Source organism: Peromyscus maniculatus, chromosome 3 (assembly GCF_049852395.1).
Source record: "Peromyscus maniculatus bairdii isolate BWxNUB_F1_BW_parent chromosome 3, HU_Pman_BW_mat_3.1, whole genome shotgun sequence".
Classification (NCBI taxonomy): Eukaryota; Metazoa; Chordata; class Mammalia; order Rodentia; family Cricetidae; genus Peromyscus; species Peromyscus maniculatus.
The window spans coordinates 149189714-149205908 of NC_134854.1; the positions used below are offsets into that span (position 1 = coordinate 149189714).

Genomic DNA, 16195 nt, shown 5'->3' on the forward strand with positions numbered 1-16195 from the left:
TTCTGTATGTGGCAATATTCCTTTGTGTTGTATTTTCTTTATGAATAGATTCTGGAAACCAAAACGGAGGAAGTGATGATAAATCTAAGAATTCTGAGAGAAACTATTTGAATATTTTACCTGGTGAGTATCATTTTGTTTTAAATTATTGCTTTCTTATGGTCGCATACATTAAAATAGTAGGTTTGAAACATGCTTTCTTACGGTGTTCATTATAAAATGTTTGGCCGTATATCTCTTTGAAACAGCACTCGTGTCTGTATAATACACTCTGACAGACGTTCTCCAATGTAAGCCCCATTTCTGTACTAGTAATGACTTAACTTCTAGATCCATATAGAAACGCCCAAAAGTCACATAGAAGTTTCATGATTTTATATTTCTAATGTGCTCTTATACATTGTTTCTTAGTTACTAAGTAATGAGCCGAGAGGTGATTTTAACTCTAAACTAGAAGGAGGAGTGCACAGAGATGAACGTGGTTGAACCATTTGCTGGTAGTGGGCCATTTGCTGTAGACTCTTGTTCACATTTCCCTCACCTCTTTCTGCCTCTGGGTCTTCATTTCCCTTCTTGTTATTGGATGCATTTAACAGGTGGAATTCAAGCTCTCAGTCTTCCTTCTGGGTGAATTCACAGCTGGTTCTGGTTCTTACAGTCCCTCACATGCCCAGACACCACAGGAAGCCTTGTGCGTGCTCTGTAAATGTGAACTCTTAAATACAGTGGTAGGTTTCACAGTCTTAAAATCATCTTCCTTGATCGTTTGCTCTCCTCTTTTAAGGTAGTTTCTCCCATTTCCTTCCGCAGATCTTGAGCACACAGGCCATGCCACTAACTGAAGGAAAAGCCAGTCTCATTTCTGCATTCACCCTAGAAGGCATAGCACATCGAATTGTGGTCATCAGCCCCCAAATTTCCTCCTACCTTCGCATCTCCTGCCCTCATGGATAATATTTAGAATCACCACAGGCTGTTTCCTCCCCTCTGGGGAGCAGGAGCCATTTACCTATTATTCCTCGTGGGCCCATGACCTGAGTCATCACACTGTGGCTTTCTAGGAGTGTGTTGGCTGTTACTGTTTTGGAAGTGCCTATCTCTTTATTGTTCTATTTATTTCCTTCCTTCCTTAAAAAAAAAAAAAAAAAAAAAAGCCTGTGAGTTAGTGTCATTATTACCGCTGAGCAAGGAGGCTGAACAAGGAATGATGTGCCTTAAGTCTGAAGTAGGAAAGGAGTTTGAAACCACCACTATACTGACAGCATCTGAATTTCCACAGCCAACATATTGACAGGAGAGGAAAAGTATCTTCATCAAAACTTATTTTAAACCGTGAAGAAAACCAGTTGTTTTCATATACTTTTTTCAAAATTTAATTTTTTTTTTGTTTGTTTTTGTTTTTGTTTTTCGAGACAGGGTTTCTCTGTGTAGCTTTGCGCCTTTCCTGGAGCTCACTTGGTAGCCCAGGCTGGCCTCGAACTCACAGAGATCCGCCTGGCTCTGCCTCCCGAGTGCTGGGATTAAAGGCGTGCGCCACCACCGCCCGGCCAAAATTTAATTTTTAATTTAAACATTTTTTGTGCAGTATGTTTTTAATCCTGTTCCTTTCCCCTTAGCCCAGGAATGGTTGTTTCTTTATTATGAACTACGTACTTAACAGCTTATGTCATCCAATTTTCACAGTTTCATAAAAAAAGCCGTTAGGTCTGATTTCCCCTTTGCCTGCACACAGTACCAGGTGAGTAAGTTGAGGTGCGGTCACTGCCTCACCTAGCCAGAGTGCTGGAGGGCAGCAGCTCTCCTTCACTCCAACCCAGACCCTCTTCTGCAGTGCCTTAGTAATCTGCTACTACTGCCACGCCTGGACTGGCCCCATTTTACTAATGGGTAAAGTGAGACCAGAGGCAAGTCATCTAAGGTCGAACAAAGCAGTGCCAGGTTGGGGATTAGGAGCACCTGACCGGCTCACTAAGCCATCCCCCCTCCTGCTGGCCCACAGCCCAAACCCAGTGCTGGGAGTCCCTCCCACTGCGCAACCAGCAGGCATTTCAGTGGCAGACAGGCACAGGACCCAGAAGATCACTGCCCCACATGGTCAACTCCTTTCTGACGAGCAGTCCATGTCTCATTGCCATCACCAGACGACTTCCTTTTTCCTTTCTCCTTGACTGGCTTATGTTCTATCTCTGGCCCCATCCTTTGTCCATGTTCTTTTTCTAGTTCGTTAGTTTGTTTTTAAAGAGGCATCTGGAGGTGCAGCTTATATACACCAGTAACTAACGATGTTAAGGTGCAAAACCATACTACATACTTCATGATTGTATTACGTTTATTTAGATGTGTGCATACGTGTGTGCCTGTATTCTGTCTGCATTCATGCATGTGCACATGCCCTGGTACACATGTAAAAGTCAGAGGACAACTTGTGGGTGTTAGTGTTCTCCTCCTACCGTGTGGGTCCTGGGGATCAAGCTCGGGTCATCAGTGCTGACAGCAAATGCCTCTATCTACTGAGCCATCTAACATGGCCACAGTACTTTTATAAAATATTTTTTCTCAAACACATTTACTATCTCATAGAAATACTGAAAACAAGTACATATGTCTTCCCTTTATGTATTCCTGGATTGATTTATTTTATTTTAGATTTTAATAAACAAAATACCATAAATATTCATAAAAGGAAAATGAATTTTTTATTTTTAATGATTTATTTATTTTTATTTTATGTGCATTGGTGTTTTGCCTGCATGTGTATCTGTGTGAGGGTGTCGGATCTCCTGTAACTGGAGTTACAGACAGTTGTGAGTTGCTATGTAGGTGCTGGGAATTGAATCCCGGTCCTCTGGAAGAGCAGCCAGTGCTCTTCATCACTGAGCCATCTCTCCAACCCCAGGAAAATGAATTTTAAAACATAAAGAGTTTAGTAAGTAGCCAGATAGATGAACCTATTTTGTAGTATTAAGCCACTGAATTGTAACTTTTATTAAGATAAATTTCATCTATACAAGATAATTAACAACTTGTTCTCAACTGTTTTTGATAGTTGAATTTTTTTTTTAATTTTTTTTTGTTTTGTTTTGTTTTTCGAGACAGGGTTTCTCTGTGTAGCTTTGTGCCTTTCCAGGATCTCACTCTGTAGACCAGGCTGGCCTCGAACTCACAGAGATCTGCCTGCCTCTCGAGTGCTGGGATTAAAGGTGTGCGCCACCACTGCCCGGCCAATAGTTGAATTTTTATACACTGCAAAATTGCAAAAATTCAATGAAAAGGCAATGAAACATTCAGATAAGAGTTTATACTTAAAAAATTCTACCAACTTCACAAGTAAATAATGACTACTCATCAGTTTAGTGTATTAGTACTGTGTTCCAGAATGTTCTTACAATATTTTAAAGCACACTTCTGTATAGCATGAATCCCAATGGGAGTTAGTATACAATTTGTTCTCGATAAAGACAGTACTAGACAGATGTTGCCTAATGTCTGGGTGGATGGGACAAAGCCAGCAAGATATTTCTCCTTTGCTTGAAATGTCAGGTCAACTATAAAGGGATGGCATTCACAGTATGGTATGATATTTCCCAAGGTGAGGTTCGTCCTGCAAGGTGGACTGTCTTCAGGTTGTGAATTAAGATCCCTCTCTGATGTGTCCATCTGCTCAAGTGATCCTGTATTCTAACCATTGCTAACTGTTGCTTTTCCTTCCGTGGTATTCCAGTGAATACCCCATATGGACTTGTTTGACCGAATGGGTTGCTGTAGTTGTCAGTCCTGTGAGCCTTGGACCGTTGTTTCTGTCGCTTGCTGTGAGCTCGCTGTGTGTCCCTCATCAGTGTAGGGACTTCTCCAGCAGCTTCAGCTTCCTAGCTGTGCCTTCGTTCTACCCTGGCTCTTAGAGGGCCTACGAAGTATCTTTAAATACAAGTATTAGGGTTAAAAAGACAACTCTAATATAGTTCGCGACAAAGATGAATGAAATTGAGGGCAAGGGCTAATTGTAGAAGAGTGAATATAAACTTCTGGGAGGACAGGGCAGAATTTCTACTGAGATGTGCACATAGATAAATATGTATTTACATGTGTCTGCTAGGTTACTCATTGTTGACAGAACAAAAGCTGATGAGATTTTCTTGGCTATTAGGCTGCATAAGAAAAATGATTGTAAGAAGCCTGAATTTTACAGTTTAAGAAACACCACTCCAGCAGTCCATCTGAAACACCCCCCATGCATTCAACAAATCTTTATTGAGAACTTTCTATGTACTAGACATGGATTATTAAGATAGAAAAGGCCCTCATTAACTGTGAGCCATAAATAGTACCCTCTTTAACATAATCTACGTAAATAATAGGATGTCATTGTTAAGAGAAAAATAGAGCAATGGTGGTAAAAACCGTGTGACAGGGAGAGTCCTGTATCAGGTAGGATGTCAAAGAAAGCCTTTCCAAGAAGGCCACATTTGATCTGAGGTGTGATTGGTGGTATCAGCCATGAGAAAAGATTGGAGAAAAGCCTCTAGGCATCAGCCTCAATTGGGAAAAATCTCTACAGGTTTTTAGAGCTGAACAAAGGTTGTGTGGCTAGAGCAAAGAAGAGAGATGAGGCAAGGGGTGTTGAAGAGAAAGGCCTTGTCCAAGCAGTGTAGGCCTTGTGGATCTTAGTAAAGAGCTGGCTGTTTCCAGCTGTGCAATGTGTCTAAGTGAGAGAGTGCTACACAGGGTATTTGAATCATTTTGGACCAGTAGGTTTATAGTCAGGCATGACTGAGAACAAAGAGCTCATTGGACGGGGATGGATAATGGAGAAGGGATTAAGTGCAGTTTCTGTATTTAGGATCTGAGAGACTGCTAAGCAAAGATTGGCCAGTCAATCAGCTGAGATGTGAGAGAGCAAACCTCGGATGCAGGGAGGCAGGTAGCCAAGTCACATATTTTCACATGTTAAATTTGACATTTTATGTTGAGTAGAGATTATAAACACTTATATACCTATTATCCAAGGGGTTCCTTCATACCACTCTGTGACCCTCTTGACAAACTGGCTGTTATCTCTTATTTTAATTGTTTTTCTCCAAGAATAAGAAGCAATGATTGCAGTTGCTTCCTAATATGAAGTCAACCCATTGGCTTCTCCCATGGTTATTTATAGAGCTGTGGATGAGTGTGACTCATGCTTTTGAAAATCATGGCTGCATTTGTTGTTCACAGGAGAATTTTATATTACACGTCATTCTAATCTCTCTGAAATCCATGTTGCTTTCCATCTCTGTGTGGATGACAATGTGAAATCTGGAAATATCACTGCTCGGGATCCTGCTATTATGGGACTCCGAAATATACTCAAGGTTTGCTGTACCCACGACATCACAACAATAAGCATCCCTCTCTTGCTGGTTCATGATATGTCAGAGGTAAGCAGAAAACCCTGCCCTGTAGTGAGTTGTTACATAGCAATACTGTTAACAATCTACATTTTAAAGGGTTCCTTTTCTTTTAACTGGTAGACGTGTGTCTCCTGTCGGGTCAGTTGAATTCAGTGACGTATAAAACAGTATGCAAGCCGGGCAGTGGTGGCACATGCCTTTAATCCTAGCACTCAGGAGGCAGAGCCAGGCGGATCTCTGTGAGTTCGAGGCCAGCTTGGGCTACAGAGTGAGTTCCAGGAAAGGAGCAAAGCTACACAGAGAAACCCTGTCTCAAAAAACAAAACAAACAAACAAACAAACAAACAAAACCAGTGAGCAATGCTCAGAAAATTATGTGTTGCTTGATATTAGTAGGCATGGAATTCAAGAGCATCTTTAACTTTCAATAATAAATGGGTCTTCTAGCCTTTCTTCTACTCACCCTTCCCCTCCACTTCCTTTTCCTTCTCTGGTTTTACTTGAAGAAGCAGTAGATTTATCTTCACATTTACTGTGGAGTTTTTCTCCCTCTCACCAGCGGCTTGGTGGGAGAAGGGTACGGAAGATGGAGTCACGATGAGTTTCCCGGGAAGCAGACTCCAGAGGCCAGCACTGAGGTGCAGATCTGGTTTAGTGTGTGTGTTCATTGGCATATATGCATACGTTATCCCATCAGCTAAGGTCTTATTGAGTTACTGTCCAATGGGTCCAAATGGCACGCAACCTGCATTATGTGATGGTGAACAGGAGGAGGGCAGTGTGTTCAGGCAGTATGTCTGTAGACAAAGGACAAGAAGCAGGCAACACCCTGGGCTTTGGTGCCAAATTCGAGTATCTCCAGTTAGCTGGGACTCCATTATGAGTCATCTAGTGTTCCAGAGGCTCAGGTCTGCTCAGACAGCCAAAGGAGGTGTTGGTGCTTCTCGCGTTCCCTGTCTTTTCGTGACACCATCTGAACAGAGACTGACCCCTCTATTTACACTTGCCTTTGGTCAATGCTAAGATAAGTTTGCATTTTCTGGATATGCATTAGTAGGTAATGGAAAGAGACTCTAGACAGCAGAAAGAAACCGTTTTCTCAAGGAGGTCTTTTTGATGGTACAGATATTGGCTTACATGATGAAGATGTGGCAAAATCATTTACCTATTTTATTAGGTGCTGGGGATTATTTGACATTTTTAGTTGCACAAGATTTCTTGGGTGCTTCCTTGAGGCTGTCTTCCCTCAGGCATGTGAAAACTAAGGATAGGGAACAAGTTGTAGAACTTAAACAGAGTTTAAAATTCAACTTCAAAAAGCTAAAGGAACAAATAAACTGCACCCCACATGTATGCAAATAAGTCCTTTTGTGGGAGTCCCCTGTGTAAGCAAATAAGCCCTTCTTCCGCACAAGCAGATACAGGGTTTCCAAGCAGGCAGGGGCACATTTTTTTTTGTTTTGTTTGGGGGAGAGGTGAAGGAAGTATGGGTATTTATTTATATTTTTTTCATTTATTTATTTGAGATAGTCTTGCTCTGTAACCTTGGCTAACCTGGTACTCATTATGTTGAAATGATAGCCCAAAGAGTGTGTATATGGATATGTATCAATGTATCAATGGTGCTATGGGAAAACAGACTCACAGATACAGGATAAGGGAGAGCCAGTTGCAGAGTCCTTCTCTTTTGCGCAGGAAGGATGGGGATCAACACACACCGCTCCACACTGCCTGACGTGGTCTCCACCACCCAAAAGACAGTGACCCTCTCTCTCTCCTCTTTTAAGTGGTCACATAGGCAGACAAGAAGCCACACCCTAAGGCTTGTACCCCACAGCTATTGGTGGAACGAATTCCCACAACGTTATGTAGTTCAGTCTGGCCTCAATCCTCCTGCCTCTGTCTCCAGAGTACCAAGATTACAGCTGTGAGCCACTGCACTAATAGAAACTGCTGTCTTCTGTGCAGATTTAATTTCAGGAAGCAAACTTCATTATCTGAAGACTGTGCTAGTTAGGGTTACTATTGCTGTGATGAAACACCATGACCAAAGCACTTGGAGAGGAAAGGGTACACTTTCCATCAGGAGCTCAAACAGGGCAGGAACCCGGAGGCAGGAGCTGATGCAGAGGCCGTCGATGGGTGCTACTTACTGCCTCTCTCCTGGTTTCTTATGGAACCCCAAACCACCAGCCCAGAAATGGCACCACCCATGATGGGCTAGGCCCTCCCCCATCAATCACTAGTTAAAATGCCCTGCAGGCTTGCCTGCAGCCAGATCTTATGGAAACACATTCTCGATTGAGGTTCTCTCCACTCAGATGACTTTAGCTTGTGTCAAGTTGACATAAAACTATCCAGCACAAGACCAAAAGTTAATACCAAAATAAAAATGTGTGCAAATGTTTTATTATAGAAGAAAGTGTAAAGAATTAACCCCCCCATCAGACTGATTGTATTTCAGAAGGCCTCGTTTTAACCTTGCAATCAATATAAACACTATAATAATCAGTTCCATCTAAGTGAGGAAGCTAGGTGATTTCCAGCTTATACTGTAGTCTGGGGTCTTTGCTCAGCGAGCACATTACTGTTTTAGCAAGAGGATTGTGTTACCATCTTGTGGTGGCAGCCCCACACTTCCCTATTCTCACCCCACTCACTCTCCCCTGAGTGACACCAGGAGAGATAGACAGTGCTTTGTAAAGTTTCAGTTCTGTGGAGAATGTGTTAGTGATCCTCACTAACTAGTCATCTATAAAAGGTCTTTAGGGAGTGACAGCTACGATGAATTCCTGCCACAAGGAAACAGCCAGACATTCCTGCAGCTGGATTCCTGGTTAACCATCTTATAAAAATGGTTATACGTAGGTGGGAAACAACCTCAAAAACAGTTTCCAAAAGTCACTCAGTTCAGATCGACTTCCAGACATCTGATAGGACGGGGTTCCCTCTCCCACGGTGTTACAAAAGCTGCCCTTCAAACTGGGACAGCCAGCTGCAGAACATTAAGTTTGTTTCGGAAGTGTCCAATTTAATTCACAAAAGTAGATTGAGCCACAGGCCTCCCATCTGCTGTATTTAAACATCCTTCAAGGTCGGGAAGTTTATTTGACAAACTCAGAGGGCACAGCCCAGGATATAGAGGTGTGTGGTGGGTTTTGTGCAGGGATCCCAAAGTGTTCTCAGATGGTGTTTCTCCTCCTCTAGCAAACAGGATTTCTGGATGTGGTTGCCACATGTTAAGGTGTCAAAGTAATGGTGGGGTCTGAAATAGTTCCTGATAGCCATGACAGACAAAAAAGCTGTGGAATTGTTTTCAGCTTAAAAATAAAGAGGAAATGAAAAACAAAAGCAGCTTTAGGGGGAAACGTGGCTTTTATCTGTCTGTGATCTAAAGACACTGTCTTATTGGAGTCAGTCTAACCTAAAGTGGATGGGTCTGCAAGTCAGGAATCCTGAGTTCCCCACTTGCCTCTTTGTTCACTTGTTAACTACTGGATCCTTTGGGGCTTGTGACTTTTGTAATTGCTATGAGAAAGAAGAGGTTTGAGTACATATACATAATGTATGCGAGCATTCTGCTCAGATTCTCCGACTGAACACCTGGAACTCATACCCAGATCATACACAGAACAGAACATTTCTTGCACCCTGGAAGCTGCCCATGTACTCCAGCTACTTAAACCCTTTTCCACGAAAGAATATCCCTGATTTTCACTTAAAAGTGGGGCCTAAGGGCTAAGAAGATGGCTGGCTTCCTGGATAAAGGTGCCTACTGCCAAGCCTGACAACTTGAACGTGACCTCCAGAGCCCAGTGGCAGGAAAGAACTGATTCTTGATAAACAGATGAGAGGGAGCAGTGTGGAGAGAAGTGTAGAAACGTGTCTGAAATGGGGGTCAGTCAGGTCCACGTGTGCAGTGTTTGAGTTTGGGAGGCACACCCTTGTCTTCTGTGGGCCCGTCGGGTCCACGTGTGGAGTGTTATATAGCTCTCACTCTTTTCAGTCAGTACTACGTTTGTGAGGCACGCACGTCTTTGACTTTGTCTCACTGTTATATATAACATGATGTGGATCGACTGCAATTATTTAACCTTTTTACTCTTTAAGGACATTTGGGTGTTTTCTAGATTTTCCTTTTGTTAAATTTAAACCTCCAGTCAAGGTCAAGAAGTTTACTCTACAAACTCAGATGGCCTAGGCCAGGATATAGAGGTGTGAGTTGTGCAGGGTCCCGAATCTCTGTTATTACTTGTAATGCTCCTGTGAACACTTTATACATCTCTTTTGGCAATTCTGTTATAAATAAACTTAGAGATGGAGCTATTGGTTATTGGGTTTGTTTATGATTAGCTTTGACAGATATGGCCAAATTGTCTTCCAAATTGGTTGTAATAGCCATGTTGTATTTTAATGTTAAAAGTAAGAAACAAGTTGGATATGATGGTTCAAAACCTTTAATCCCAGCACTCAGGAGGCAAAGGCAGATACATCTTTGTGAGTTCAAGGCCTGCCAGGCCTAAATAGTGAGATCCTGTCCACCTCCCCCAAAAGAATCAAAGCTGTTTGCTCACCCTCTGCAATGACTATAAAACTTATTTATACAAATGTTTCAAATATCTCAGGGGCACATACATGAGAAGCAAAGAATAATCTTGTATTACTTTACATTGGTATATGAATTTGTATCTAACTTTGAAGATATGGAACCTAACATGACATATGGTTTCACACATCTGTAATCTTAACCTTCAATAGGCTGAGACAGGAGGATTGCCAAGAGTTTGAGATCAGCCTGGAATATGTAGCAAGATACTGTCTCAAAAAGTAAAAAAGAAAATAGGCAAACAGACACTCCAGTAATTCAACTTTAACCCTAATCCAAAGATTCAGGTGTCCGTGTATGGGTATTACATTTAAATAAAAGATTTTTTTTATTAAAATCAAAATTGAGAGTTAATTTCAGTTCTAGATCTTTAGAATCTATTCTTCCTACAACGCCTGTTTATAATATATGTATAATAGCATGGCCCAGGTTCCTGCCCTGGTTCCAAATTCCAAAGTGTGTCATTTGATCCATTTAGCTTTCGGTGAATTTCCCACACAGTGCGTTCACTTAGTCACTTTGCCATATATAGGACTTATATTCTAAATTCTGTTGCTGTTGCCTGTCTCTATCCCATCTACAACAACATATCCTAAAGTCTGTTTCTGGGAGTGAGCTTGTGTAACCACTGGCCACATCCCATGGTAACAAGCAGTGAGTCATGTCTTCTCATGGCCTTCTGAACTTCGGAAGGCTACTCTTGTAGGCAAAGAGTTGGTTTTTGCGGGGGTTGGGGGGTGTCTTTAATTTTTTCAATTTTATTTTCTGTGTGTGAGTGTTCGCCTGCCTGTGTGTATGTGCATTATATATATGCTTGGTAACCAGGGAGGTCAAAAGAGAGGGTGTCAGGTCACCTGGAACTGGAGTTACAGATTGTTGTGAGCCACTCTGTAGGTGTGGGAATTGAACCTGGGTCCTCTGCAAGAACTGCAAGTGTTCGTAATTGCTGAGTCATCTCTCCATTCCCCCTTAGGTACTATTTTAATCAGAAAAAAATAAGTGGTAGAGTAAGAAAACTGGCAAACATCTAACTTATTTGTGAGATAGAATTGCTACATAGATATATGAAAGATTTGGGGAAAATGTTTAGCTGTCCAGCATTTCTTTTTAGACCTATACTAATAAACAATAGTAAGTTAAAAATAAATTGTGTATGACAGTGTGAATCGCCAGTGCATTAGACTGTGCTGTAGACTGTAGCCTGCACTTCATAGCTCTGCTGGGTTCATGAGTTGGTATTTTGGTATGTCTTCTAAGTAGCATCGATGAAGCTGTCAATTCACATCATTCTGAAGAGTGTAAAATTCTTAATTTGTCTCATGCCATATATTCATTAGTCACACATATACAAAACAGTAAGGAAGCATGGCATAAATGGATAAATGTGGTGCTTTTTGGACAAGAAGGGCAGTGAAAAAATTTGATCACTTTTCCTACATTCTTTTGGACAGTCCAGCTGTGCTGCAGCCTTCCACATTACCACTGTTCCCCTGATGACAATGTATTTGGATAACCCATGCTCTATATGTTGGTGTGCAGAGCTGGCCATTCAGAAGCTCTTTTCTCGTAACTCACAATTAGTTGTTTTCCTGACCTTTACCTGGTGTTCATAAGTTGTTCTTCAGGTTGTAAAACAAACTACTATCTGGTGATACATTTATATATGTAAAACAAGCACTTCATTAAGATCATATAATAATTCATTTAGGCTATTACTGTGGGGTTTCAAAAAGTGTTGTTTACAGTAATGTTTTACAGTGATGCAATAACTCAATTATGCCTTTGATTTCGTTCCTACTTGTGACTTTTAGTAAATGTGTATCATATGTATAAGCTCCTCGAGGCACGCAAGTGGCCCAGCCTACCCTGGGGACCTCCAACAGCCAGGTTGCATTCACAGAACACTCTTAACTGTCTTGAGGGCTGGACCCAGCCGCCTCCCTACCGAGTAAAAAGCCCAAGCTCAGGATTTAAAATCCCACCAATCTCTACCTTGGAAATCTCCACTCTGGAAATCTCACTCCTGCCCCACCCCCACCCCAAGGAACCCTATATAAAATAAACCCTGTCTTCTGCTCGGTTCTCTGCTGCTTCTAGCAGAGGCAGCCACCCGCTTGGGGTTTTCCCTCCCAATAAATCTCTTGTGTGGTATGACTAAGTATAAAATATCCTGAATTCCAAAAGTTTAAGAAACACCATAATGAAATAACACAATTTATAGTTATGAAAAGATTTGCAGAATGGGAAGATAATTCTGTGACAGGTGCAAAGAAATAGAATTGAATGGTATGCTCACTAACATGCTATGGAAAATCATAAGGTGTTCGCATAGTCTAGTGTATCCATGAGCATATTGGCTAAAGATTAAAAAATCAAATGAAGAAAATGAGTACTTCTAACTCATTAGCTGTCTGATGTAGGCTACTTGCCATTACTTCTATGATAATGTACTATATGGTAAATTAAACATTTTATTTCACTTGCAGTTATTGTATAATCCAACATAATTATCATGCTAGCATTGAATGTTTATTTGATGGAGTAACTATGTCACTAACTGACTTTAAAATTAATTTCCTAGGAACCTTCAAAGATATGTTCATTTTTAGTCCTGTTTAAATCAGCTTTCATTCTGCAAGTATAGTTTACTGGGTAGAAGCTATATGTCTAAAAGCCAAGGAAATGCAGTTGGGGTGATTAGCATATTAGCCTGGATTCATCTTAAACAGGAGCACTCAACATTATAGATAAAGATCTAATGATAGGGGTTTTGGTTTTATTTTTTTATATAAAATTTTGCTGAAAACATATTTTTGTGTGTCTTTTTAGGAAATGACTATACCCTGGTGCTTAAGGCGAGCAGAACTGGTATTTAAGTGTGTCAAAGGTGAGCAGAGCCGATGCTTAGCAGCCACTATGTAAATCCCATCCCAGTTAGTGAAAGAAGAGCCAGCAAAGGGAAGATGTGAAAGTTGCCTCTGTCCCTGGTGCTTCCGTCAGGTGCTTAATCGACTATCTCATAGTAGACTGTGTGATTTTATCATTTGTCAGCCACAAATGAACAGCTCTCTAGCTGTTCTGGAACACCAGGGTATCTGGGTGCTGTATTAGTTGTGTCACGTGATGCTGAAACAGAGCGCCCGACAAACTCAAATGCAGGAGAATGGCTCAGACTTTGAATTGCAGTCCACCACGCAGGAAGACTTGGCGGCAGCAGTGAAGTGTGTCACATTCATCTGGTCACCAAACAGATCAATGTGGGGGCTCAGGTAGCCTTCCCTCACTTGTGCAGCCTAGGACCCCAGCCCATAGAACGAACGAACGATCCACCTACCCCGAGGGGGGTGGGGTCATCCCACATCAGTTATCCTCACAGACATGTGGAGAGTCTCCAGGGCAACTCTAGATCTTGTCAAGATGATGGTTAATATAAACTACCACAGATGCCATTTACATGTTGCTGATTCTGACTGCTCTTGATTGCCTTTTATTTTCTGAAAAAAATAGAGCCAAAAACTGAATTAACTTTTCATAATCTGTTTTATCTTCATTCTGTGAAGGCCATATAGGTCTTTGAGCTTGTTGGCAAAACTGTTAAAACTCTGGCATAGAGAATCAGAGCCTGTGAGTCTTTATCTGTCCCAGAGGCTTAGCCTTTCCTTTGGACAAGTGGCTACCCAAGCGGTCAAGACATGAGGCCCACAGTGAAAATCCTGCTCACCTTGGTATAGGAGTGTTGGGATGAAAAGCCAAAGCTCATAACACAGCAGCCTGTTGTTCTGTTTTAGGTTTCATGATGGAGATGGCTTCATGGGACGGAGGAATTTCTAGGACAGTGCAATTTCTGGTACCACAGGTGTGTTATCTGAGCAGATCCCGCCCCAGCCCAAAGCTGTGTTATCTGAGTGAATCCCACTCCACACTAAAGCCGTCTAAGATACTCCTCAAAGATTCAGCCAAGTGTGCCACCCTGAACTATTCCATATAACGGCCTGACTTTAAGGGGAGAAGTGTGTCTGGATGCCATGCAGGCACTTAGTGTGCTTGCAAAGATGTGAGCACCTACCACTCTGCAGATCTCTAGCCTCCAAACCAAAGAGACTTGTCTTCCCTTCTGCTAGGAAGATTGGGGGAGGGGGAGAAGGAAGGAAGGAAGACCATTAGCAGATGATTCTGAATTCTCTTTTTCGAGACTGGGTCTCACTATGTAGTCTTGGCTGGCCTGGAACTCACTGTGTAGACCAGACTGGCCTTGAACTCACAGAGATTTGCCTGTCTCTGCCTCCCAAGTGCTGGGATTGACCCACTGATAGCATTGATACCGGTAATGGTTGATACCTTCAAGGGTTCTGAATTCTGTTTAGAACTTAGCAAAACAGGCGGAAAACTAGTGATGTTGACTGGGAGTTTTTCTAGTAATCAGAATCTTTACTTGATATTTCTGTAAGTTGCCAGAGGGTTGGAACTAGAAAAACAGCTCCAATCTGTAGTTAGTAAATCAGTCATGCAAGATAATTTTCACATATTACACTCCCTATCTAGAGTGAGATCCATATTTTAAAATACTTTGAAAAGATGAAAAGGTCAGTGATGGTCTAATAATTGCAAACTCTTTTCTTGTTTCCCTCTTACAGAGTATTTCTGAAGAAATGTTTTATCAGCTAAGTAACATGCTCCCCCAGATCTTCCGGGTCTCCTCAACACTCACTCTGACATCCAAGCACTAAACCCTAACATGTGACCAAAGAGGTTTCTCAACTCTCCGGGAGCAAGAACTGTGCTGGAATCCTGTCAAGCAAAAGGTGCCCAGTGGAACCTGCAACTCAACCACCTGTCAAATTATGATGGACCTTGTCAAACATTCCAAAAATGTGTGTATTCTGCAGCCTAGAGATCAGCTCGCAACTGAAGCATTTACTCAGAAAGCCCCTTCATGAAATAATACCTCTTTTTTTCCTACTTATATGTCCCATCTATGAATGATAATGTTAAAATTTAAAGTGTTTATTAAACGTGGACATAAATCAGTATGTTTATTACATTTCCATGGAGCCCTCTATGACTTTTCCAAGGCATGAGTCCTATCAGATACAAGCATAATTAGCATAAAGGTACAATCTTCCTTCTACATTGTCAAATCAGAATTTAAATATACATTGCAAGTGTGTATATATATGTGTGTGTGTGTGTGTGTGTGTGTGTGTGTGTGGTGTGTGTGTGTGTGTATCATGAAAATGTTTTTGTAGCAATATAAATACACAAGACAAATGTGCTTGTTGTTTTAAATTCTCCTGTTTCAAACCCTGGCCTTTAATCTACTCTTTCTAAGGTTGTATAAATTAGAGTCAGAGAAGGCTTTGAATTCCGTACTGCTGTCTCACCTTCCCTCTGTGACCTTACCCCTGTCTATTAATAACATTTCATAGCTGGGAAAAGAGCCGGCCTGATGTAAGTCAGTCGAAACCTGCACCTGGCAGCATTATAACATTGACAGTCAGGATCGTTTTCATTTCTCCATTTTCCGTCAATGCTGTTTCCTTACCCATTATTCTACACCGTTTCACTGAAGAAACTGCATTCAAATTTCTGTCTCTGATGTTTATCCTCCTTTATCAAAATTGGCTTTTGGTATACTCTTTGCTCAGAGGCTGCTTGTCATGTATCCCATGTGTAAGTCATTTGTTAAGAGCTGTGACTCGGAGTCTTTGATGTCATGATAAAGTGGTATTTCTTGATTTCAAGAAAGCAAAAACAGCACTTTAAGCCTGCCAGAGTATCAACACGATGGCGGACACTCTCTTGGTAGAAAGAGTGCTTTCCTGTGGAGGACTGTCTCAGATTTCTACTCAAGGAAGCGATGGAACACCAGTCCACACTATGACCATCAAACACTAATTTTTTTTTTTTTTTTTTTTTTTTTGGTTTTTCGAGACAGGGTTTCTCTGTGTAGCTTTGCGCCTTTCCTGGAACTCGCTTTGGAGACCAGGCTGGCCTCGAACTCACAGAGATCTGCCTGCCTCTGCCTCCCGAGTGCTGGGATTAAAGGCATGGGCCACCACTGCCTGGCCAAACACTAATTTTTCCAAGTTCTTTGCCAAGGGGCTTGGTACTACATATGGAGATTCCCCACTTCCTGGAAGAAATGGTCTTTCAAGCACCATTGTTCTCATTGGGATTAGTTCTGACACAGGGCAGACAGACA

General features: G+C 41.7%; 1 protein-coding gene across 5 annotated transcripts in view; it reads left to right on the forward strand.

Annotated features, from left to right (window-relative positions):
* Ferry3 (FERRY endosomal RAB5 effector complex subunit 3) overlaps positions 1-15023 on the forward strand; it is a 45464-nt gene extending 30441 nt beyond the window's left edge. For all 5 annotated transcript variants that reach the window (XM_042274155.2, XM_006987876.4, XM_076568019.1 and 2 more), the window contains 5 exons: positions 49-123; positions 5212-5414; positions 12823-12880; positions 13782-13849; positions 14628-15023. In XM_042274155.2, coding sequence (XP_042130089.1) covers positions 49-123; positions 5212-5414; positions 12823-12880; positions 13782-13849; positions 14628-14720 — 497 coding nt within the window. In that variant the 3' untranslated portion in view covers positions 14721-15023. The remainder of the gene's footprint in view (positions 1-48; positions 124-5211; positions 5415-12822; positions 12881-13781; positions 13850-14627) is intronic.
* The last annotated feature ends 1172 nt before the right edge of the window (positions 15024-16195 follow it).